Raw genomic sequence first — 23,662 nt, forward strand, 5'->3', positions numbered from 1 at the left:
ACATTTGGGGTCCTGTAAGCCTCTTGTTTTTGATTTTTCATTTTATTCTTTAGATCTGGGAAATTTTCTGATATTATTTCATTGAAAAGATTGTGCATTCCTTTGGTTTGTATCTATCCTGATAAGTGTTAAATTTGCCTTCATCTATCCTGATAAATCTTAAATTTGTCCTTTTCATGTTATCCCATAATTCTGAGAAGTTTTGTCCATGGTTTCTTAACATCTTCTCTCTGTGTTCCACTCTTATTTTCAAGATTATGTATTTTGTCTTCATTGCCCAAAGTTCTGTCTTCCAAGTGGTCTAGTTTGGTGGTGGTACTTTCTATTGAATTTTTAATTTGGTCTATTGTTTCCTTCATTTCAGGGATTTCTGTATGGTTTCTTTTCAGAATCTCTATCTCTTTATTGAAGTGATGTTTTGCTACCCGTGTTTGCTGTCTTACATCATCCTTTACTTCACAGATCAGTTTAACTGTATATTCTAAACTCCTTCTCTGACATTTCTTCCACTGGAGTATCCATGGATTCTGTTATTGAAATATCTTTGTTTGCTTGGGACAATTTGTTCTCTTCTTTTTTCATGTTGGTTGTGTGTCTGCCCATATAACAGTGTGGCTCTGAGGCAGTAGAGTTTCTACCCTGTGGACTTATAGGGTCCCTGAAGGTTTCCAGTACCTCACTGTCAGGGGGAGACAAATAATAACAACCAATGCAAACAATTTACAGTATTAAACCAAATAGTTCCTACTATGATCTCTACACTGTTAATTATCACAATGAACAGAAATATGATATCATCAGTTTTTTCCTGTAATAAAAACAGTAAGTTTGCAAAACAGTTTATGTTTTCAAGTGGTGGACAGGGAGAGAACAGAAGTGGTGATACAGGATGTGATGATTCTGAGGGAGGAGGAGTGAAGGCAGCAGAAAGAGATTAAAGGAAGAGTGAAAGAACAATAGAGAATGGTTGTTAGCAGAAGAGAGAATCAAGGGAAACAGGTAGGAGAAAAAAATACATATAAAGCAAACATTTTTAAAAAAATTTAAAAGACTATAAAACAAAACTAAAATATACTGATCAAACATCCTAGTTCACAAAAAACTAATCCATGTAAATAACTTGCTTCAAAAATGCTAGAGATGAGAAGAGAAAAGAAAAAAATCTTGATGAAAAGTTAAAGAATTCTTTCCGGTGGAGTTCAAAGTATTCTCGGGTTCTCTTCTTGGCAGTTTTAGGTGGGGTCTTCTAGAGTGTGTTGCTCCACCCTCTGGGATTGCTGGAGTGAGAGGGGTAGTCCCATAGGCAGACAGAGTTCCTGAAGGCAGGGTTTACGCTTAGGTGGGCTCCAAGCTCTTTGCTGAATGCTGATTGGTCTGGAGATTTTAAATCAGTGCACCTCCAGCACCCAGTACTTACTTGTCCACCCTGGAAGACTACCCCAGGTGTCTCCCCTGGGTTCCACTCATGGTGGAACCCAATTCTTAGTCCCCTATGTCACCTGCAGACCTCAAGTTTCCTGGCCTTGGGTTCAGTCTCCAAACAATTTCTCCTGCCCCAACCCTTCTGAGCTCCCAGCCAGCTGTGTCTCTCCCAGCTTGTCCTGCAGGCAGTCTAATTGGAGGGGGAGTGGTTGAACTGGGTGAATTTCTGTGACCAGTTGTCCCCTGTGTAAACCTCTTTCCACGTTTGATTTTCTCCTGGTCACTTAAGCACACTCTGTGTCATGCAGCATGTGTTTACTGGGCCTGTCTTTTGGGCCAAACTCAGGTTTGCCAGGAATCGGTCCCCTCAGTTGCCAGCCCCCCATGTAGTGGCTGTAAAATGGTTCCTTCCTTTGTCCTCTGTATACTGCCTGAGGGGATGGCAGCTTCTTTCCCCCACAAGGATATTGTACAGTACCTCTTTCAGGTTTGCTGGGCAGTGTCCCTAATCTCTAAATGCCCAATTCCCAGACATGCCTTATGCCTCCCAAAAGTGCGTGTTCCTTTAATTTCCTTGTCCCTCTGCTGTGCTCACAGAAGGACCTCCCTGGCTGGAGCTTCTGGCCTGACTGTGGCAGTGGCTGTGCTGCTGGGAATTTCTTCATTATTTTATTATATCCAAACTCCTGAGGGCCCGTATGCTTTGAATGTCCAGTTTTAAATTCCAGTAAGTCCCCACTATTTTTGTTCACCCACCTTGCTGAGAAGCTGCCTGTTGGTTTTCTTGGTTTCATTCCATGAGCAGCCAGGAATGTGGCCTCCTCTGTTCTGTTCTGCCATCTTCTGTTCATTATGGTGGATTTTTAGAAGAGTTTTACATTAAAATTTTATTATAATACAATCTGGAACAAATCCTTTGGCCTACTTTATGGTAAGTCTACATTTTTTTGTGGGCTTTATTTGTGTGTGTGTTGTTATTAAAGAAGTAATGTTGATTGTAAAATACATTTGCAGTTTTCATCCAGATTCTAACACCTACAAGTGAAAACATTCATGAGATACTAGTAGTAACATGAGTTGCAGGATCATTGCCGGTGTCATTTCTATCAACCTATTTGAACAACAGTTGTAATTTTTATAAAAGTTAAGTACTGTTAATAGGCATATTACTTGTGTGTTGCTGAGTTTTTAGGCAGCAGGTGTTTATTAAAACTATTATATGGTACTCTTTAAATTGTATTAGATTCTTCCCACATTCTTAAGTAGGTATGTGAGCATGATGAAATGTGTTTTTGTGTGATACAGACTCACTCTTACAAACTCTAGCAGTTGTTTTCTTTGGGCAGCTATTCTGCAGCAGTAGGCCCTGACACTAAGGAGCTGCAGCTGCTTGCTCTGGAAATTCTCCTCCTTTGCAGTCTGTTGCTGCTTTTGAGGACTGCTCTCACTGGGTTAGCCTGAAGTCTTTCTTCTCTTTTTCTAGTTTATTTTCTGCTTCTCAGATGAGAGTTTGGATAGCCATACAGTGGGCTAATTCAAGTTCTGTGGAGTTTAGTGGTCAGAGAAAATAGTCTGTGAGCACTGGGTTTGAGCAGCCATTGGACTGCCTGGCGGGCACTTGTTGCTTTATTAAGTTCCTTTTAACATTAGAAACATTTAGTTTCATCCTCACACCCATTTGTGAGGTTTCATCCTCACACCCATTTAAGTGTATGAAAAGAATGTTTGTTCACTACAGTGCTTGTTAATGTCAGGTAAATCAAGCATCTTTTTGTGATATGCATACTTTGAAGCTGTAGACCTTCCTTTAAGGTAGTATTTTTTAAGATGGAAGAGTCTGGAATCCTGAGAATGAGACCTTAAGATCCAAATTTGAGACTTGGTCTTAAGAACAACTTCTTAACTTTAGGAAGTTAAAAGTAAATATAAATAGTTATGTCAAGATTTACAGCAGCTGGATGCAGTGGCACACACCTGTATTCCAGGGACTTGGGTGGCTGAGGTAGGTGGGTCACAAGTCCCAGACAGCCTTGGTAACTTGGCAAGACTCTGTTCCAAAATAAAAAGTAAAATGTAGCCCAGTGATAGAGTGCCTTTAGATTCAATACCCAGTACTGAAAAAAAAGAAAGAAAGAAAAAAATAAAGATGGAATATAATTCAAGAAAGACCAGTTAACATCTTGGGTCATTCTGGACTTTTTTCCTGTTGTGTGTGAAATATGTAGGTCCCAAAAATGTTTAGACAAAAGTCTAAGTTCAGGGTGATGATTATGAAGCTTTGTGATAGGATTAATGTTTATCATTCTAACAAAGTAAGAGGAAATTTGGAATTTGTTGTTATAATTTTTCTGCATTATAAAAACAATAACACTATGTTACCAAATATTTGAAAAATGCAGGATGAGAAAAACCTATCCATTTTTGGGGGAATATTGTGATATATGGCAATTTGTTTGGTCATTGTCTAGTTAGACAATGTTTTAGTGATAATCTTTTAGTTATTAATTGATGAATATTAAATAATAAAACAGAACCCAAGTATCATTAGGTTTCTCTTGAAGGATAATTTTATTAATTTTTATATGGAAAAGAATTACATTTTGTTAAATTTATAATGAGTTAATGTTAAGGGGAAATAAAGCACTGTTTTAAGTCATTCAAGTTTTAGTTCTATAGCATTGCAAAATGAGCGACCTCCTCAGAATATTGTATACTTTCTGAAAACAATAAACTTCATTGTAATTATTTGTGTGCAAATAGTATTAATTTTTTAAAAAAGTAAAAACCGAAAAGATAAACTTCTAAGAAAGTTGATTAAAACCAAGCTTCTTCATCAGCCACTGGAATTGCTGTTGTGCTCCCTTTGTTACAGCTTCACTTGAAGAAAGGCAACTTCTTGGTGCTCAAAGCGAAGGACCTGGGCCTTCCTGTGTGAGTGTTGGGGATGAAGCTGTTGGGGACTTTATGGGTGCACCATTGTTCATAAAGAGACTGCATCTCACAGGGGGCTCGCCTCTTCATTTCAGTGGGACAGCTGCCATTGCACCCATCATCGCTGCTGTGAAGGATGGGAAGAGTGTCGTCTACGAAGGAAAAGAGGTGAGGTGCCTGTTTTCCATGATGATCTGTGGTTTCAGGTGGGTCCTGGAACACTGGACAGAGTACTCTGTGGCTCATGCCTTACAAAGACCACTTTTAAAGGAAATGGGACAGCTTGTAATTCCATTACTTGGCTCTGTGATAGAGCTCTTATCTTGACTTTTCATGCATATGAATGCTGCTATGTTTGGGCATTTCTGTAGATGGTCTGTTCAGTATCTGGTGGTCTTCCTTCTGCAAGGATGTTCAGAGCAGTGTCCAAAACCCGATTTCATATGGCTGGACTTTGGGTGCATGACTCAGGGGAATGCCACTGTGCCATTTTTCAAGATGAAGTCTTCTTTGATGTCTAAGGAGACAACCTTGAATACCAAACCTTATTTCCTGGCCACTGTAGATTTGAAATGTCTCCGTCAACTAGTTGTCTAAGTATAAACAAAGAGCAGGGAAGGTGTAGTGGTAACTCTACCAGTTTTCTTGTGTTTTGTGAACTTGGATATGGGTTGCATAATGTTAGTAGCTGCCTTGAAGGCCAGCCAGTTGGGAGAATATTAGGACCCCATTTGATTTTGCAGATTTTGCCTGAAGAACTCTGTACGCCCCCAGATCCTGGTGTTGCATTTATTGTGGTCGAGTGTCCAGATAAAGGATTCATTCAGCCTATCTGTGAGAATGCCACCTTCAAGAGGTAATAATGAGGGGCCCCTGGGTGGAAGAATTAAGAATCGGTGCTGTTTAGGAAACCCAGCCCATATGAACACAAGCATCTTGGGGATAGAGCTATATATTGGGGAAAACCCTGATTCTGGGTTTGAAGTGTGTGTTAATCCTACTGGCAGGATTTACATTGCTATTGGTAGGTGGGGGTTTTGTGGTATACGTAGCCTTGAAGTGAAATTAGAAAAGACTGACAACCAGAAATCACCAAGGGCTAGAAAGTCAAATAGAATTCTTAAGAGTTTGAAGTCGAGAATAAATTCTAGAACTTTCTTGAGTTCTAAGTAATGCCTCAACTCATTATTTGGATTATTTTACCTACATGAATTTTCTTTACTTCCCCACATCTAATCTAATGAGAGTGTTTGAGACCATGTGGGTCAAGTGGTAAGGAATAGAATTTCAGCCTGGGACCATCTTTCAGGTCTGAGTGCCATTCTGTTTTGTTCCTCTGAAAAGTTAATCAGTTTTACAGTTCAGTTTTAACTTGGGTAGAATTTTTGACCAGTGTGTCTGTTTTAAACCTTTTCCCTTTGCTAATGGTTTATATAAGCTCCTCATTTTTACTTATCCGTGTTTTTTTCACTTACTTTTTTATTCTATTTATACAACAAACCCTTTTGGGCTTCAGTACCCCTTTCTAGTTAGAGTGTTAGGAGTTCTTTCTGTGCCCACTTTATTCTGTGGGGGTGAACCTGGGTACCCTGGTGGTACAGACTTTGTGTTTTATTCAAGATTTAGGCAACAAATCTACTTCATGTCACTGAGGTGTCATTTATGAGCCCTGTGCGTGTGGGTGAGGGTGATGGAAGAAGATAAATAAAAGCAGCTAGTGTATGGGAAAAAAAAAAAAAAAATTAAGGGAACTAAAAGGAAACATCACCATGTTTGTGAGTGGTCTTCTCTCTAGATAGTGGAATTTCAGGAAATTTTCATTTTCCATCCTGGTGCCTGAGGTTCTCTGGAAGGCAGATACCAAGGTGAAATTGGAGGTACAGGACATTTACTGGAGGAACTAATTGCTTGTTAGAGATGAAAAAGAGAGGGAGCCCCCACAGGCAGGGAGAGGACAGGAAAAGCCTCACCCCTCAGTGTCACACGAAGAATGCTCAGCCAGGCCAACGAGAAAGAAGTCTAGAGCAGAACTTGCCTAATCAAGGAATTCTGTGTATGGGATATGGCTACCATAGGTAACATGGCCAGATCTGGGCCAGCAATACTCAGGCACCACTGGGAGTAGCTTAGGAACCGTGCCTGGAAATAAAGGCAGTCCCCTCCCTGGTCGTATAGTCCTTGTTTGTGTATATCCTGATTTTGTATCACTTCATAAAGTAATACCCGACTCTTCCTTCCACCAAGCTACCAAGGAAAGACTGATACCCCTGTGGCCTTGGTGGTCCACATAGCCCCAGAATCTGTGCTTCTGGACAGCAGATACCAGCAGTGGATGGAGAGGTATGGAGTCCAACCCAGGACACATGGGCACCTCTTCCAGGCACTCGTGTATTCTCCGTCCTCCCACTTTTGTTCCTGCCTGAATTTCCTCTGGGTTCCTGCCATGTTATTCTGGGAGCATCTATCTCTACCAGAAAATAACCACCATTAGATGGCGCAGCATCTATACATGTCCCTCTTGTATAGGCTTGATTTCAGTTTTACATCCTTCATACTATAGGTGGTACCTGAACAATACTGTCTTTTGGTTGCTCATTCCACTTTGGTACCCTACAGAAGAGACTTGCAAATATAAAATAATAGCTTCTGCTTACTGGACGCCCACTGCATGTCAGGCAATATGTTAAATCCTTGACATGTCATTTCATTTCCTCTGATTTTTTATTTGTAGCATGTCTGGAATGTGTATGTTTAGTAACTGGGAGGAGAGTGCCCTGTACTTTTTTCTAGTGCTGTTGGCTACAGCCAGCACCCAGGGCCAAGAGTGGGGGGCAAAGGGTGATGGGAAGGGGAAGAGTCTGAATTAGCTCAGGTGCTTGGTGAGATTGGCTTGCTCTTCAGCTTCTCCCTTGCTTTTCCCCACAAAGAGCTTTCATCTCCATCTTCTCCCCTCTAACAATCTCATGTTTTTCAACTGCCTTCATCTTTTGTTCCTTAAGAGTTTACAATGTAATATACGCTGTTTTTCTCTTACACCTTTCATGTTGAACCCTGTTCTCAATTTTGTTTTGAGATCCCTATCGGAACATCTTAATTTTTCTTCGTTTTTCCACCATCCTTTCTAGTATACTCCAAAGGAAGCTACAATAGAGAATATAAGCAGGATTATGTCTGCCCATGTAGTAGCTATTTGGGGGCAAGTGATATACCTCTTTGAACACTCCCAATCTACAGTGTTGCCCCTGGGCGGAATCATTTCCTAAAGGACACTGTCCGTGTATGGTTGGTTTCTCCTTAGGTTTGGGCCTGACACTCAGCACTTGATCCTGAATGAGAATTGTTCATCAGTCCACAACCTTCGCAGCCACAAGATTCAAACGCAGCTCAATCTCATCCATCCAGACATCTTCCCCCTGCTCACCACTTCCCAGAGTAAGGTAGCGTCCCAGAACAGCCCCTGACATCCTGGCTCCTGTCCTTTTCTTTCTCACCATAGAGTGTTTTTCTGTCTCTTTCAGGGGGAAGGCCCCACCCTCTGTGTGCCCACAGTCCGGGGAGAATGCCTCCTAAAGTACCAGCTGCGTCCCAGAAGGGAGTGGCAGAGGTTTGTGCAGCTCTGAGCCAGTGGAACCATCTAGGCTGTGGGTGGGCAGCCTTTTCTGCAACTGGCCAGATAGATAGCAGATGTTTCAGGAAGCTTTTCAGACCAAGTGTCTGTCACAAGTTTGATTCTGTCATCTAGCTCAAGAGAGCCATAGACAGTGCATTCATGAAAGGTTAGGGCTGTGTTCCAGCACTGAGGTTTATTTAGAAAAATAGCTTGACTTTAGTCTGGGTTGAGTTGGGAGGATTGGGGCCAGTGATAATCCTTTTAAAAAATCGTTTTCCATGGTAGCAATGATAGTGTTCATTGTTTTCCAATACAGAAAATAAGAGATGCATGATGAAGCAAGGCACCCATTACCTTGCCACCTAGAGTGTGATAGTTAACATTTTTTATTTTTAATTTGTGAATGTGAGCATGTAGTTATAAAAAAACTGTATGTGGGTTTATGGACTGATAGTGACAGTCTTTTCCTGTATCATTAAATACTCTTCAGTAACAAGATTTTTATTGGTGTTTTAGATAGGGATATTTACTTATTTAGGACATTTTCAATTTTGTGCTGTTCTAATGAAACAGTAAATGTCTTGTATGAGCATCTTGAAGTAGAACTTTATTCCCTGAAGGTTATTCCTAAATGTGAATGCAACTGGGTCAGAATGCAATACTTCTTCAGGTGTCTGATAACTGCACATTATCAACCTGGAATATTGAAATAATAATAATTATTATTAACCTGGAATTCCTCTGCCTCTTCCAACTAGCAAAGTGAAAAATTCTTACCACCCCACAACTTCATTTTCTTTTTTGAGATCTGAATCTGAAGACTTTTTAGGTTTCCATGCACTCTGTACTGTAAGTGTTAGAATGGACTGTCTCGGGTTATGACTGGTCATATATACTGTTGTGGCTAACTAGCACTTTTGAGGAGCCTTGGTCCAGCACTCTTAGTTGTAGAACTCTGGCTCAGAGGGGCCATCTTGAGCTGACAAGCCTGCTGCTGTCCCTTTGTTAACATCTACACAGGCTGTTACATTCAGCAGTGACCAGCCTGGCCAGTATTCACATTCACCTTGTGCTTGTGAAAAATGCAGTCCTTGGGTTCTGTTCCAGACCTGCTGAGTTAGGATATTGCAACTTAGGCTTGGGGCTTACTTCATAAGTGCTCAGGTGATTTCGAAGCTCGGTCAGATTGAAGAGCCACCAGTTTAGGCCTTTGTGCTCATGGGGTCAGGATCAGCATTAGCTGGGGGCTTGCTGGAGATGCAGGCTCCCAGGCTCCACTCCAAGCTACTGGGTGAGGCTCAGCATTTTGCTAAAGTTCCCATTGATAAGCTGTGTGCACCTGAATTGGAGAGTCACTCTGTAGGGCCTTGCTTCTCAAGCAGAGCCATTTGGTGGCAATGTATGGAGACATATTTCATTGTCACAACCTGGGTAGGGTAGTGGCATAAGGGCTGCTGCATAGGATAAGTCCCACCACAGAGAGTCATCCTGCCCTGGGCATCAGTAGCACCCAATTTTCAGGCTCTGAGGCCAAGAGATGTGAGGAGCTGCAGATGTTGAGAACTCACACTGAGATACCCCTCATAAGTGAGCTAAGGCTCAAGAAGTCTCCAGAGGCAGAATAGAACCACCCATCTCAGTCACTTAGTCTTCAGTGTTGATCCAAAGGAACACTCTGCACATTGTCCTCATGGATTGATTCTAGATAGCCAAACCAGTGTTTGTTGAGCCTGAACACCCTCTTTAGTCACCAGAGATGCCTCTCTCTGCAGGGACGCCGTTATTACTTGCAATCCCGACGAATTCATAGCTGAGGCCCTGGAGCTCCCCAGTTTCCAGGAGAGTGTGCAGGAGTATAGAAGGAGCATGCAGAACAGTCCAGCCCCTGCAGGTGAGTGGAGGACCAGGGACAGCCTCTCTCCTGGGCTCTGCCCACCTGCAGGTGTCCTTACAGCACTAGTGGGGCACACTCTAACCTGCTTCATTTATTTAATTCAGAGCTTCTCTACCTTCACTCTACATTAGAATCATAAACATCAGAGAAGTGGGGTAAAGAAATTCCAGAATTCCAGTCCCATGTCCCACCCCAGATCAATAAATTCAGTCTCTTGTGAAAGATACCTGGGGCATCTGTGAGACCCTCTGGAGGGTTCTGACCTGGGTCTCTGCTGACTTGGAATCTAGTCCTGGGTTTGCTAATAAATGTTCATGGAGGATTCTGGCCTTCCTCATTGGGTTTTCACCACCCTGTCAAGAAAAGTAGTTAGGGCATTTTCTGACCTCTGTTCTCATTGGTTTTTCTGGTGTTATTTTAAGTGAGAGAAAGATAAGAATGCTGGAATAGGAGGGTTGGGGCTTTAATCTAGCCAAATGATCTTGCTTCTCTGGAGGTCAGTACCAGGCAAGCCACAGAAGTAGCACATCTTCACCTCTTCTTCCTTGGTGTGATTTGGGAAGACTGACTTCCCAGGAGTTACTTTACTCTTTATGATTGGTCTTCTGATATGGAGGTAAAAGACTCACTTTGTTCGTGGGATGCTTTCAGAGGTGCACAAGGGCTCGTTGGACTGCGTGAGGCCAAGAAAGAGACACAGGCTTGGGAATCATGGGTTTCTCTGAATCTGATTCCTGGCTCTGCCTCTCACTATCTCTGTGGAGATGGGGCCCTCTGAGCCTGCTTCCTCCCTTACACAGCAGGGTGTTTCCTACCCAATGTAGTTGTGAGGACAGAAGCAGGGAGCAAGGTAGATGCCACTCCCTTGAAGTAAATAACAACTCAGAGGATAAAGAAATCTCCCCTTTTTTCCTCTAATTTATTTAAAAAGAATTGGAGTGTTTTGTTTTATTTTGTTTTTAAGAAAAATTGTAGAATGTATTTGTCCTACCTCCAAGGTGGCTCTTTCCTCACATATTGCCTGCAGGTCTCACCCTGATGAGGAAGCCTTTCTTGTGAGTCCCTTAGCACCCCTTCTGGGAGGTTGAACATAACTGTTTTTGCCTTCCTCACTCATGACTGAAGTTTGGTTCACTTTTGACACAAAGAAATTTATATTTTATGTGTTTTCTACAGAGAAAAAAAGCCAGTATCCAGAAATCATCTTCCTGGGAACGGGGTCTGCCATCCCCATGAAGATTCGAAATGTCAGCTCCACGCTTGTCAACTTAAGGTATTACTGCTTTGCCAGAAAGCCTGCACCCATCAAAGAGCAGACTTATCATGCTTATTTTTTAAATAAAAGTCCTGCTCTGCTCACAAGGCTAAATTTTGAAAGCACAATGGTATGAAGCCCTGTGTGCTTGTTACAATGTCTCTGCAGATATGTATATGCCGGAAGTAAGATTGTTGAGTACCAGGTTAGTTTTTGTTTGTTTTTGTTTTGGTACTAGGGATTGAATTCAGGGGCACTTGTCTACTGAACCACATCCCCAGCCCTATTTTTTTTTTTTTTTTTTTATTGTAAACAAATGGGATACAAGTTATTTCTCTGTTTGTACATGGCATAAAGGCATACCATTTGTGTAATCATAAATTTACATAGGGTAATGTTGTTTGATTCATTCTGCTGTTTTTTCCCTTCCCCCCACCCCTCCCACCCCTCTTTTCCCTCTGTACAGTCCTTCCTTCCTCCATTCTTGCCCCCCTCCCTAACCCTAACTCTAACCCTAACACTAACCCCTCTTACCCCCCATTATGTGTCATCATCCACTTATTAGCGATATCATTCGTCCTTTGGTTTTTTGAGATTGGCTTATCTCACTTAGCATAATATTCTCCGATTTCATCCATTTGCCTGCAAATGCCATAATTTTATCATTCTTTATGGGCTGAGTAATATTCCATTGTATATATATATACCACAGTTTCTTTATCCATTCATCAATTGAAGGACATCTAGGTTGGTTCCACAATCTGGCTATTGTGAATTGAGCAGCTATGAACATTGATGTGGCTGTATATCTGTAGTATGCTGATTTTAAGTCCTTTGGGTATAGGCCAAGGAGTGGGATAGCTGGGTCAAATGGTGTTTCCATTCCAAGCTTTCTGAGGAATCTCCACACTGCTTTCCAGAATGGCTGCACTAATTTGCAGCCCCACCAGCAATGTATGAGTGTACCTTTTCCCCACATCCTTGCCAACACCTATTGTTGCTTGTATTCTTGATAATCACCATTCTAATTGGGGTGAGATGGAATCTTAGGGTGGTTTTGATTTGCATTTCTCTTATTACTAGAGATGTTGAACATTTTTCCATATGTTTGTTGATTGCTTGTAGATCTTCTTCTGTGAAGTATCTGTTCATTTCCTTAGCCCATTTGTCGATTGGATTATTTGCATTCTTGGTGTAGAGTTTTTTGAGTTCTTTATAGATTCTGGAGATTAGTGCTCTATCTGATGTATGATTCCCAGCCCTATTTTGTAGTTTATTTAGAAACAGGATCTCACTAAGTTGCTTAGCACATCGCCATTGCTGAAGCTGGCTTTGAATTCATGATCCTCTTGCCAGGGTAGCTTTTAAATTTCATGGTATCGTGTTAGATTCTAATGAAAGATGATAAACAACTAAACAATGTAGCAAATGTAAACAGCAATATGATGCTACGATGCACCCTGAGATCTGAAATGTGCAAATCTAGGGTATCACTTTCTTATTACTGAGAAATGCACTGAAAGGCTTAGCGAGCTGGGCTCCCCTAGGGGCTGAGATGCTCAGAGAAGCTTGTCTGGTTTCTGATCCCCAAACCCTGAGAGTGGCCCCATGAACCTGCTGGAGTTAATCAGAAGAGGTGATTACCAGCTTGCCTTCTCCACTCCAGCTTTCCCATGTTGTCTTGAGGTGCCTTTATGAATGTGAGGAGCTGAGCAAGCAAGCACTTCTCCCAAGAAGGAAGAAGGCCAGGAAGGTAACAGCACTCCTCACCTTAGAGCATTGCTTCTGAAACAAAAAACTGCCATAAGCTGTCAGAATTGAAGCTCCGTGAGCCCCATCTGGGACCTACCAGTCAGACCATCTGAGTGAAAGCCAGAGTCCACACTAACCAACTCCTGCATAGAGCACATACAAACCATCTGCACAAGGCAGCTTGGAGGACGTGGGGTAGGGAAACCAGGCCGACTTGGAAGGGGAAGAATCCTGTGGTAATTGGAACTGGAACAGTCTCATATACATAATGCCTGGCTCTGTATTCTCCACAGAGGTGTTCTCATTTAATCTATATAATTAGTCATTTTTTTGTTTCTAGATGCCCAGAATTTGTATAGATCTATATTCTTAAAAGGCTTCAGGATTATATGAATCATTCTTTTATACAGAGAAGATTGCTCATTTTAAGTTATCTTTATGGTTAAATTAATTGGTTTTTATATAATCTCCCTACAAAAGGCGTACAAGAGGTTAGGGAAGACTTGAAATCTGCACAGCTTCTGCCTGTTCTCCACTAAAGCAAACATCACTCTGTCAGAAGGCTGTCCTTTTGGTGACTCTCTTGCTCTTCTTCTATAGCCCTGACAAGTCCCTGCTACTGGATTGTGGTGAAGGCACGTTTGGGCAGCTGTGCCGTCATTACGGAGATCAAGTGGACAGGGTCCTGGGCACACTCGCTGCTGTGTTTGTATCCCACCTGCATGCAGACCACCATACGGTGAGTGCTGGGTGGGCCTCAGGAGCACGGGCCCTCAGGAAGGAGCTGCTTCTGCCTATCTGCTCCTGCTGTTTCCAAAGGCACCCAGAGCTCTGTTAGTCTTCTCTCGCTGGGATAAAGTCTTCTACAAAGCCCCAGTGCAGGGCTGTTCAGGGAGAGCATCTTGTCCTTCTTTTGATCTTTCAAGTGGCTCTACAGGTTTGGCCTCACATGTTCTTCCTGAATCTTGCCTGCTCAAATAGTTTGCCCCCACAAAACTGGGCAGACACAGGAAACATGGCTGTGAGGCCCTTGCTTGGGTCTTCTAGGGGTTCATGGGACCCAACCATTACCATCTTTCTAATACAGATCATCTTGTTTGTGGCCCATTGTATTTCAAAGTCATATGTCTTTGTCACCCCAACTGTGGCAGCACTGAAGGGCTGATTGGTTTATAGAGAGGTTGGAAATACTATAGAATGAGGACCACAGAACCTTCATCTGCAGAAGACCATGGCATTTGAACCTCACTAATGACTTCTCCTTCTCTTTCCCAGGGCTTGCTGAATATCCTGTTGCAGAGAGAGCGTGCTCTGGTAAGTGATGGACATTTTGAGTTTCCTTGGTTCGTGCACTGGCAGACAATTTTGACTGAGATGTTCCGTTGTCGACTCTGCATTGGGATCTTGTCGCAGGTTTCTCTGGGAAAGCCATTCCACCCTTTGCTGGTGGTAGCCCCCACCCAGCTCAGAGCCTGGCTGCAGCAGTACCACAACCAGTGCCAGGAGGTGCTCCACCACGTCAGGTGAGCATCCAGGGCAGCCTGACCCAGGCTGTGGCCTTTACACTGGGGCAGCTGTGATACCCCGGCAGCCTTGCCCTTGATGTCTGCTTTCTGTGAGGCTTTTCTCCTCAGCCCTCACTTCAGTTCTGTACTGCTGTCTAGATTTTGGTCAGCATTTCTCCATTAGACAATTCCAGACACCCAAATAGTAGGAGCACAGAAACCATCCACCTCAGGTGGATGGATGGATGGGCGTTGGCCCTGTCCCCACCTCAAAGGAAAGGTCATCTATCTGGGGTCATCCACAACCTGCATTGCCTAGATCCAGGGTCGCACACATTTGCTAGGTTCTTATAGTGAACAGGGGAAATGATTGGCTCTAATTTGATCAGTCTCCCCAGCCTAATGACTACGATTTATGGTTTCATTTTAAGAATGAATTGAGGCTCTCCAGCCAAAGACCTGAATTTTTATTCTACATGTTTAATGATTATTTTTAATGATTATTATCTTATATATTTTGACTTCTTATAGTATGATTCCTGCAAAATGCCTTCAGAAAGGGGCTGAAGTCAGTAATCCCACAGTTGAAAAACTGATTAGGTTGCTGTTGGAAGCTTGTGATTTGGAAGAGGTAAGGGCACAGTCACAGGCCCTGAAGAGGGCAGGGTGGGGGCCAGGCTCAGCTTCCAGCTCTGCTCCTTCAGTTTCAGACCTGCCTGGTCCGACACTGCAAGCATGCTTTCGGCTGTGCACTGGTGCACACGTCTGGCTGGAAAGTGGTCTATTCAGGGGACACAATGCCCTGTGAGGCTCTGGTCCAGATGGGTGAGTAGAGGAAGAAATGAGCCTCGGTGAGGAATGGGGATGGCGTTGTGAGGTGCAGGTAGACGAGTGTAGGCCATGTCCACAGAGACAGAAGACGGGTTCCCCTCACATTGCGTGGCTGTCATCCTAATGTGCAGACAAGTCACAGGGCCAAGGGTGCTGAGTATTTGGGTCAGGACACAGCTGTGGATCCCAGGGCCACATGCTGCTCACACAGAGGACTCTGCCTTAACACAAAGCCCATTTCTCCCTCAGGGAAAGATGCCACCCTCCTGATACATGAAGCCACTCTGGAGGACGGCTTGGAAGAAGAAGCAGTGGAAAAGACACATAGGTAGCAAAGACCAATTAGTCCTCCCTGTCACCCACTTCCTCCCATCAAGTGAAGTCCCAGCGCTTTCCCTGGGAAAGACAGTGCTCTCAGTGATGCAGGACTGGCCAGCTTCCAGCTGAGGGCTGAGGGGAATTCCTGAACCCACAGCAGATTTCTTCAGGCCTTCTACCTCAATTTTTGCAGTTTCCTTGGTTCTTATGGTGAGGCAAGATGTTCTTAAAGAGAGAAATAGGCTGGAATAATATTAAATCACATCAGGGATTGACTAGGGAAAGGCAGGGGCTAGGGTGGGGAGAGGGACTGAACTTTGGGCTAAAGGAAAACGTGCCTTGTAAGCCTTTGGATTTTTCCCACTTGTCCCCCCTGATGGGAGCTGGCAGCCAGCACAGATTGTGGGCGTCCCTTAAGGAGAGGGGAAGGATCTGGCTAAAGAGGTGCCACTTGAGAACATCCCTTGGCCTTCCCTGGGTGCCCCAGCAGCATCAGGGACAGGGCCTGGACTAGTTCTAGGCCTTGGAGCCCTTCCTTGTGGCTCAGCTTCCCGTCTGCTTTGTTCTTGGCCCACAGCACTACCTCCCAAGCCATTGGCGTGGGGATGCGGATGAACGCGGAGTTCATCATGCTGAACCATTTCAGCCAGCGTTACGCCAAGATCCCCCTCTTCAGCCCTGACTTCAATGAGAAAGTGGGAATCGCCTTTGACCATATGAAGGTCTGTGTCACATGGGCTGTGTGTTTTGGGGATGAGACCAGGAAAGTGGGGACTCACCTCCTTTCATTTTCTTTCCTGCTTGGGGCAATGAAGATAAGAGGGTCTGTCACTAATCATCGCCGTATCCAGGGTCTAATGCAGAGACCCACCTCTTGTAGGACCTGCTGGACATTGTCCCAGGGATGTTGGCTGGAGTGCCCAGTCACAGCACTGGAGCCTCAGCACAATCCTGGGACAGGTGCTCACATCTCGAGTGGTAGAGCCAGGCCAGCTTGATGTCGCAGAGCCTGAACCACATTCCCTTTCTTTCCTTTTCCGAGGCCTGTGGTTTTACCACCCTTATCCAGGAGCGAGGAGTCTGCTCCTTTCTTTAGAGGGCCTTCTCCCTACCCTCAAAGCATTCTTTGATTCTTTTCAGTTGAAATCATAATCACTTGCCGTGTATGGGTAGGGAGTTGGCCTCTGCTGCATAGGTACCAGTCTCCTCACTCCCAGATCCTGTCCCTCTGCCCTGCCCCTCTGAGTCATGTTCCTATCCTGTGCCTGGCCTTCCAGGTCCGTTTTGGTGACTTTCCAACCATGCCCAAGCTGATTCCCCCACTTAAAGCCCTATTTGCTGATGACATTGAGGAGATGGTGGAGCGCAGAGAGAAGAGGGAGCTGCGGCTGGTGCGAGCAGCCCTCCTGTCCCAGGAGAAGGCAGGCCACTCTGAAGACAGGGAATCCCAGCAGAAACGTGCCCAGACAGAAGAGCTGCAGAGCCCACAGAGTAAGAAGGTCAGAGCCTAGCAAAGGTCTGGGAACACCCTGTACTCTAAAGGCTGGGTCTTCTGCCCTGTGCGGCACCCACTCTCCTTATCCTGGTGAGAGCCAGAGAGCATGATCAGCCAGGAGGCAGCTCTGGATGGGTGTGTGGCGGCGTGCTGTGGCCTGGGCTCCAGGATAAACACCAGTCTGCAAGATGCGTCCTATGACTCGTGCCTGGCATGGCCTTGGAACAGAAGGCCGATAAACAGAAGAAAGCTGGTGCAACTAGAATTCTAATGCAAGTTGGAAACAGCACCCCTCACCTGCTCCAGCAAAGTGGTTCCCTCTGCAAATCAGAGATAAGCCAAGTGACGGGTGACATTGGGTTTAGGTATTCCAGACTCAAAGCATAGTGTTTCCAGAGAATCGGATGCAATAAAGATTGAGTTTGGAATCCAGAGTTCTTCGCTTCGTTCTAGTGCTGCTTCAGAGGAGGGTCTTCTGCGTGCCGGGTACCCAGTATGTCTAGGAAAACTAGAGTGGTAGAAGAACCTTTCTGCCTCCAGGGGGAGCCACCACTTCTCAATAGCTAAGCCTTGACAAAAGCTCAGCTGTATAAGCTTGTAGCTGGGGCTTCAAACATTTATTGAGCGCCTGGCCATGGCAGAGGAACAGGGGGTCTAAATCTCATTGTTCTGGCTAAAAGTAGAGATGATCAATTTGTTCTCTCTTGCTCATGATGAGAATCACTCTTTGCCCTTAAAACTTAAAAAAATGTCACATCAGGCTGGCTTCTTTGACATCCTTGTGGAATTTCAAAACACAGGTTAGCACTTGAAACTAGTATTTATATACTAATTTTAAAGCTCAATCTAGTATTTATATCCTCTCCCTACCTGGGAGAACGTGCGAAGAGCTTTAAAAACGGTGACAGAGTGAGAAAGGCAGCAAGAACTTGGCCTTTCCTGTTGGTGACCTTCAGACTTCTTCCTGATGCAGCAGGAGAGATTGATAGCTGCCCCACAGCTTTATTATTAAAGAGAGAACATGTGCCAAGCTCAGGGATAATAAATCTATTTTAATAACATTACTTTTGACAACAATTTGTACATGTATTTAAAGAGACCCCTCAACTCCCGGGCTCCGTTACAAACTGGGGGTTGAACTGCCCTTGCCAGGAAGTGAGCAAAGCTGTAACATCAAAAGTCTGCAAATCCCACTCTCAGAGAAGGGTGACTTTACACTGTTGGGAAAAATAACTAAGCATTTAAATTTTTCATTGTACACCTGTACATCAGTTTTGATTGAATGGCTCAAATTAAACAAATATAGATTTCATATATACAAATATTATATCATGTATAGGTATATTATATCTATTTTAAAAGGATAAAATTTGAAACTTTGACTGCATGCATGGCCCAGATCTGTTTCTCACTCCCTTAATCCCAAAGTGCAAATAGGCTTCCCAGTGCCTCCCAACCCTCCTCCCCAGAACTGGATGGGACTTCATGAGAAGGGATGCGCAGGGGATGCTGGTGAGCAAAGCCGGCCCACCGCGTGGACCAGTGTCTCCGCAGGTTGGTTTTACTCTCCTCTACCTGCTCTGGGTAACAGAATTATTGCTATTCAGCTGTAACCTCCAGAATGTAGAAACCAGCTCCAGGACCCCACATACTAGTGAGCTGGATGCTGGAGGAGCAAAATGACTGATAGACCTAATGTGTTTCAGGGGGATGGGGAGCTACCATGGACCCTCCAGATGTGGTCAAGATCCTCTTAAATTCAGAAGTATAAAATGATAAGGAATAAAGGGAACTTTCAGTCATATGAGCGGGGGAGGGAAACTGAGGAAGCAAATGTTTTAAGCCATTTACTTTGGAGCCCTTTGACTAAGGGCAGCCTAAAGGTTTTACATGGGCTGGCCCTTCTCTGGGCATCAAGCAGAGATCAGTGACCAGAACTTCAGGAATTCCAGCCCTAGTCCAGGTCTGAGTGAAAAGTTCCCCTCCTGTCCTCCTTCCCATCTAGCCATTACACTGATATTCCAGGACCTGACATCGCCTGTCCCAGTACACAGTCAAGCAGTGGCCCTCTGGTAACCAGGTAACAACACTCCCTCCCTCACACTCCCCACCCCAAAGGACATTTGACAAGCCCTTGGGTGGACAGATGGGTACTACTTGTCATGGAGGCTGAAAATGGATCAAAATAGGCACAATGTCAAAAGGCAAAGGTCAAACAAAAGGCCGAAGTCACCACCCATAAGGAACAAACAAAATCTGCACCACCGACATTCCCCACATGGACCAGAGATTGCAGTTTTCTGTCAAACTCCAACCCCATGTTGGAGGTAACAGGAAAGAGCCAACGGAGAATACTCGGCGAGCTCAGGGACGCTGCTCCTGGCAGCGTGCTTCCAGGGCCCATGTATGTATGTACACGCGTGTTGGGGACAGGGTGCTGCATCAGAGGGCGGTGCTCTCAGATTCCTCCTCCGAGTCCCTCTTGTCTGTCACTGAGTGTCGCCTTGCGTGCTCCAGGGGGCTCAGGCGGAGTGTTGATCCCAGCTCTATGTGGATGGAGGGGATATCAAAGTGGACAAGATCTGCAAGTTGGCAGAGAGAGAGGGAGTTGAAAAGGGGCTTCTGGCTAACAAGAGGCTAACTGCAGACAAATACTTTCAGCACTGGGAAGCAGGGTGGTTTGGTCATTCTAGGGCTAGATCATTTGTTGGTTTGATTAAGCATATTACTGCATGACTGAGTTATGGCCAAGTCCATTCATTTCTACCTTCAAGGTGGTAGGATGCAGGTTCTGCCACAGTAGTTCAGGGAGGACGGCCAGAACAGCTCAGCCTCATTGCACTTGGATCCTGATAAGCGGGATGCTCTTGGGCAGGTCTCAATAGGATCCTGGGGGAATGTAGCTCAGATTGCATTTAGTTCCCTCAAGTCTGTAGGGACAGGGTATGTGACAATGGGGGAGCCCTGAATCAGTGTCCTCACTCAGAAACAGCTGCTTTGGGGACAGCTCATGGAGGTAAGGCAGAGAGGTCTTCCTCAGGACCTTGTAGCTGGAGTAAACTCCTGGTTTACTGGTTTACTCCAGCAAAACCCCCCTTTCTGGTTCCATCCTTATTAGGGGCACTGAAAGGTCATTCTTCCTGGAAAACGGAGCAGAAAGTGTATAACAGAAGGAACAGGTTCAGCACGTCGACAACTGTGTCGGCAAAAATAAGACAAGTCCTTAGAGCCAGCAGCTTGACACACAAAACCCTCTGTACACACCATGCTGGAAACGGCCCTGGAGCAGTGACCCCGGAAGGCCAGGCCTGCTGACTCCCAGGGGGCAGTGGGAGGTGAACTGGGAGGTGAACTTGGTCTTATTGTCTCCCCTCCTGTTCTGAGTTTCTGAACTTCACTTAGCCTGGTTTCTCAACCCAGAGTGGGAACTGCACTTCAAGTGACAGAACTGCACCTGGAGGGGGCAGCACTGGGCTACTCTTGGAAAGGGGAGTTTTACTTTTGTTGTTGTAAAACAGATGTGCAGACTGAGGACTACCATGCTTAGAGTACAGACATACACTTGGACACTGCCCTAAAAGACATTATACAGACATGGAAGCTCTGGGACAAAGCTCTTCTCTCACCCCATCCCCCAGATAGTCCTCCAAATGTCATCCCAGCCTGTCATTCATTTGCTGCCTGATGGAGCAGAGATTTCGGGGTTTGAAGCTCAGCTCAGTCAGTGCCACTCAATTCTCCTGCAGCAGATGGCTTGTGGGCTTTGCAGGGCATCTGTGGCCATCTCTCCTCTGAAGGTGGGAGGTTGTGCCAGCCTGGGGTCACCTGCTGGGTGGGGTTTCCTAGCAGGAAGAACACAGGCTTCTCTGGTTGGATTCTAACTTCCAGCTCTGTCTCAAGGACAAGTATGGCCTCGGACAACTTCTTACCTTCCCTGAGACCGAGTAGTCAAATGGAAATAAGGAAGGAGAGGAGTGCAGACATGACATGAGAGACCGCCTGATCCCAGCACAGACGCTTATGACCCCCACTATTCTCTTAACGGACCCCGGTGGGAGAAAGGTTGCTTGGCAAGGGGATGGGATTTAGGGGAAGAAGCCCTCATTAGTATTCTGAGGGAAATTGCTGCTGCGATTTTCATATTTCACAAGCACTCTAGAAATGTTTGTTAGGAGACTTCCGTCTCTGAGCACCAGGTCCCTTGTAGCTAGGATGCAGGACCATGTGCTGAGGAAACCTGGGGTTACTCTGGACCCTGCTTCTTACTAAGGCAAGAACACCTCATTTTTGTGGCTTTTTTTTTTTTTTTTTTAAACATTCTAGGTTTTAGCTTTGGATATCTACTACTACTTTTTTTTTTTTTTCCGTCCAGTGCTGGGGATGTGACCCAGGTGGCCTTGAGAATGCTAGGCAAGCACTCTACCACCGAGCCACATTCCCAGCCCTGAGCATCTGCTCGGGGAGAGCAGAAGGGAAAGGGAACCAAGCAGATGCTGATAAAAATGCTCCCAAATTGTTTTACTGAGTCGGACAGAAAGGATCTAGCTAACTATTATGGAGGTGAGTGGAATGAGTTCTAAGGATTCTTCAGGATTTGCCAGCTCATGGCCTGGAAGAAGATAGGTATTAGAATTTGTGTCTGAGCTGGGCATAGACAGTGACTCAGGAAGCTAAGGCAGGAGGATCACCAGTTCCAGGTCGGCCTGGGCAACACAGGGAGACACTGTCTCAAAAAAACAAATAAGGGTTGGGGATGCAGCTCAGTAAAAAGAAAATACCCCTGGGTTCAATCCCCAGTACTGGGGGTGATGGGGAGCAGAATCTGATGGTTGAGATCTGTTGGTACAAGCTCATGGCCACAGACCATGTGTTGGACCCTGCGAAAGCCGCACCAGGTAAGTCTGCCCATCAGGACACCTTCCTAAAAGAGTGTGCAGAGCATGTTCCTAATGCACTGGGCACAACAGCCTCCAGCAGATCCACCCTATGAAGAACAGATCTGTTACCCCTGCAAATTCTAAACCTGAGGGGGAGAGGAGGGCAGCTGCAAGGAGGTGATATGGTGAGACAGAGGATAAGGAAAGAAGAGCTAAACCCATTTGTTGAGTTTCTCCCCCAGCTCCTATGAGAAAGAAAAAGAAAAAAAGGCCAATGATCTCAGTAAGCTCCTGGGTCAGCTCATCCTTGATGAGGTTGCGGGAGGCTGGTATAAGTGCAGCAGCCATGCGGTCGGTCAGTCTGTCTGAGTTGCATGCAGAGAGGAGGGGCAGCTCTTGGGGCGCTGGCAGCAGGGAGCAGGGGCAGCCGGCCTGGCTGGCTGGGAGGGTGGAGGGAGGTGAGGCCGGGGCCAGCTTACCCTGAAAATCCCCCTCACACGTATCCAACACTGCGTCACCCATGTCACACAGCTGCAAGAACACAATGATAGGATTCGGAGAGAGGAATAAACACGATGAAACATGAATGTAACAAAAACACTTGCTGAGTGTAATGGTCCCAGGTGGGCCACACCAAAGCATTGCAGGTTCTACACTGGCTCAGAGACCCGTACATACCACACAGTCATGGTCTGCTCTCAAAAGAACATCAAAACAAAATGGAATGCAGGAACCAGAGGGTGTCGTTGATACTGACGATCAGATATTAAGCCTGTGTGATGGGAAGGGAATCCCTCCACACCTCAAGTCACAAGGACACTGTCCCTCCTTGCCTTCCCCCACTTTTGCCCCCAAATTGCTTCTCTCATTCTGCTCTTTTCTGCCTTCCTGACGTCCTCTCCTCGTTCTGTGGCTCACACTATGGGCCACGCTTGTGCTCTGGACTTGGGATGGCTGGAGAGTCAGCAGATGTGGTGTGCTGGAGAAGCAGCCTGTGGGCTACTCATGTGACTGTGAGCTCCTGAGGCAAGTGTCTCCCCAGGTCAGCGACTGTCCTCTACATCATTGCTCCCTCAGAAACACACACCTCCCCAAGAACTACAGGAAGGTGTGCTACTCACTGCCATTTCTCAGGAAGGAATTGCCTTAATTTAAAAATAAGCCTCAGGGTGGATGACAGCAGCTGTACATTCAACATTAATCACATCCAAAAACAGAGAAGCTACATCACCAGATGGCTCTTCCCCATAATATTGAAATCTCCTGACCCCAGGCAAACACTTGCAAATTTGCCTAGGGTTTTCACTGGCAGCAAGGAGCTGGACCTCACAGGCGTGGGCCTTCCATCTAAGCTAAGGCAGAGAATGGTGCTTTCTGGGAGGACATTGCGGGAGATTCCAGTGTACGCTAGGACCTAACATAGCATTTTCTTTCAAGTATGTCACGTGTATGTGTGTGTGGCATGGTTGATGTATATGGGTGTGTGGTTTTTGTTGTTTGTTTTGATGCTGGGTATTGTGCCCAGGGTCTTCTGTATGCATTCTACCATTGAGCTACACCCCCAGTCCCTGGATATATCATTTTATATGTGGTGTTGGCGTGTGTGACATACATATGTACATGGAACATGTGTGAGTGTATATAGTACATGCATGTGGTGCTTGCATACAAGTGGTATATGTATACATTTGGTATGTATATGCATGTATATATGACATGCATGCACGTGATGTGTGTATGCATAGTGTGTGTGATGCATATGTGGCATATGT

General features: G+C 45.2%; 2 protein-coding genes across 7 annotated transcripts in view; one reads left to right on the plus strand and one right to left on the minus strand.

Annotated features, from left to right (window-relative positions):
- The window catches only part of ELAC2 (elaC ribonuclease Z 2), a 28,521-nt gene extending 9,546 nt beyond the window's left edge, over window positions 1-18,975 (plus strand). For both annotated transcript variants that reach the window (XM_079135291.1, XM_079135292.1), the window contains 16 exons: window positions 4,295-4,353; window positions 4,449-4,521; window positions 5,097-5,209; window positions 6,598-6,693; window positions 7,652-7,790; window positions 7,872-7,957; window positions 9,736-9,854; window positions 11,034-11,130; window positions 13,465-13,603; window positions 14,140-14,178; window positions 14,278-14,387; window positions 14,901-15,000; window positions 15,074-15,194; window positions 15,450-15,528; window positions 16,096-16,240; window positions 16,796-18,975. In XM_079135291.1, the coding sequence (XP_078991417.1) occupies window positions 4,295-4,353; window positions 4,449-4,521; window positions 5,097-5,209; window positions 6,598-6,693; window positions 7,652-7,790; window positions 7,872-7,957; window positions 9,736-9,854; window positions 11,034-11,130; window positions 13,465-13,603; window positions 14,140-14,178; window positions 14,278-14,387; window positions 14,901-15,000; window positions 15,074-15,194; window positions 15,450-15,528; window positions 16,096-16,240; window positions 16,796-17,029 (1,749 nt within the window). In that variant the 3' untranslated portion in view covers window positions 17,030-18,975. The remainder of the gene's footprint in view (window positions 1-4,294; window positions 4,354-4,448; window positions 4,522-5,096; window positions 5,210-6,597; window positions 6,694-7,651; window positions 7,791-7,871; window positions 7,958-9,735; window positions 9,855-11,033; window positions 11,131-13,464; window positions 13,604-14,139; window positions 14,179-14,277; window positions 14,388-14,900; window positions 15,001-15,073; window positions 15,195-15,449; window positions 15,529-16,095; window positions 16,241-16,795) is intronic.
- ARHGAP44 (Rho GTPase activating protein 44) overlaps window positions 18,046-23,662 on the minus strand; it is a 177,623-nt gene continuing 172,006 nt past the window's right edge. For 4 of the 5 annotated variants that reach the window (XM_079135297.1, XM_079135293.1, XM_079135296.1 and 1 more), the window contains one exon: window positions 18,046-19,595. In XM_079135297.1, coding sequence (XP_078991423.1) covers window positions 19,456-19,595 — 140 coding nt within the window. In that variant the 3' untranslated portion in view covers window positions 18,046-19,455. Of the gene's footprint in view, window positions 19,596-22,369; window positions 22,422-23,662 lie in introns of all 5 variants that reach the window. The other variant, XM_079135295.1, reaches the window with a different exon arrangement.

Source organism: Sciurus vulgaris, assembly GCF_902686455.1.
Source record: "Sciurus vulgaris genome assembly, chromosome: 3".
Lineage (NCBI taxonomy): Eukaryota > Metazoa > Chordata > Mammalia > Rodentia > Sciuridae > Sciurus > Sciurus vulgaris.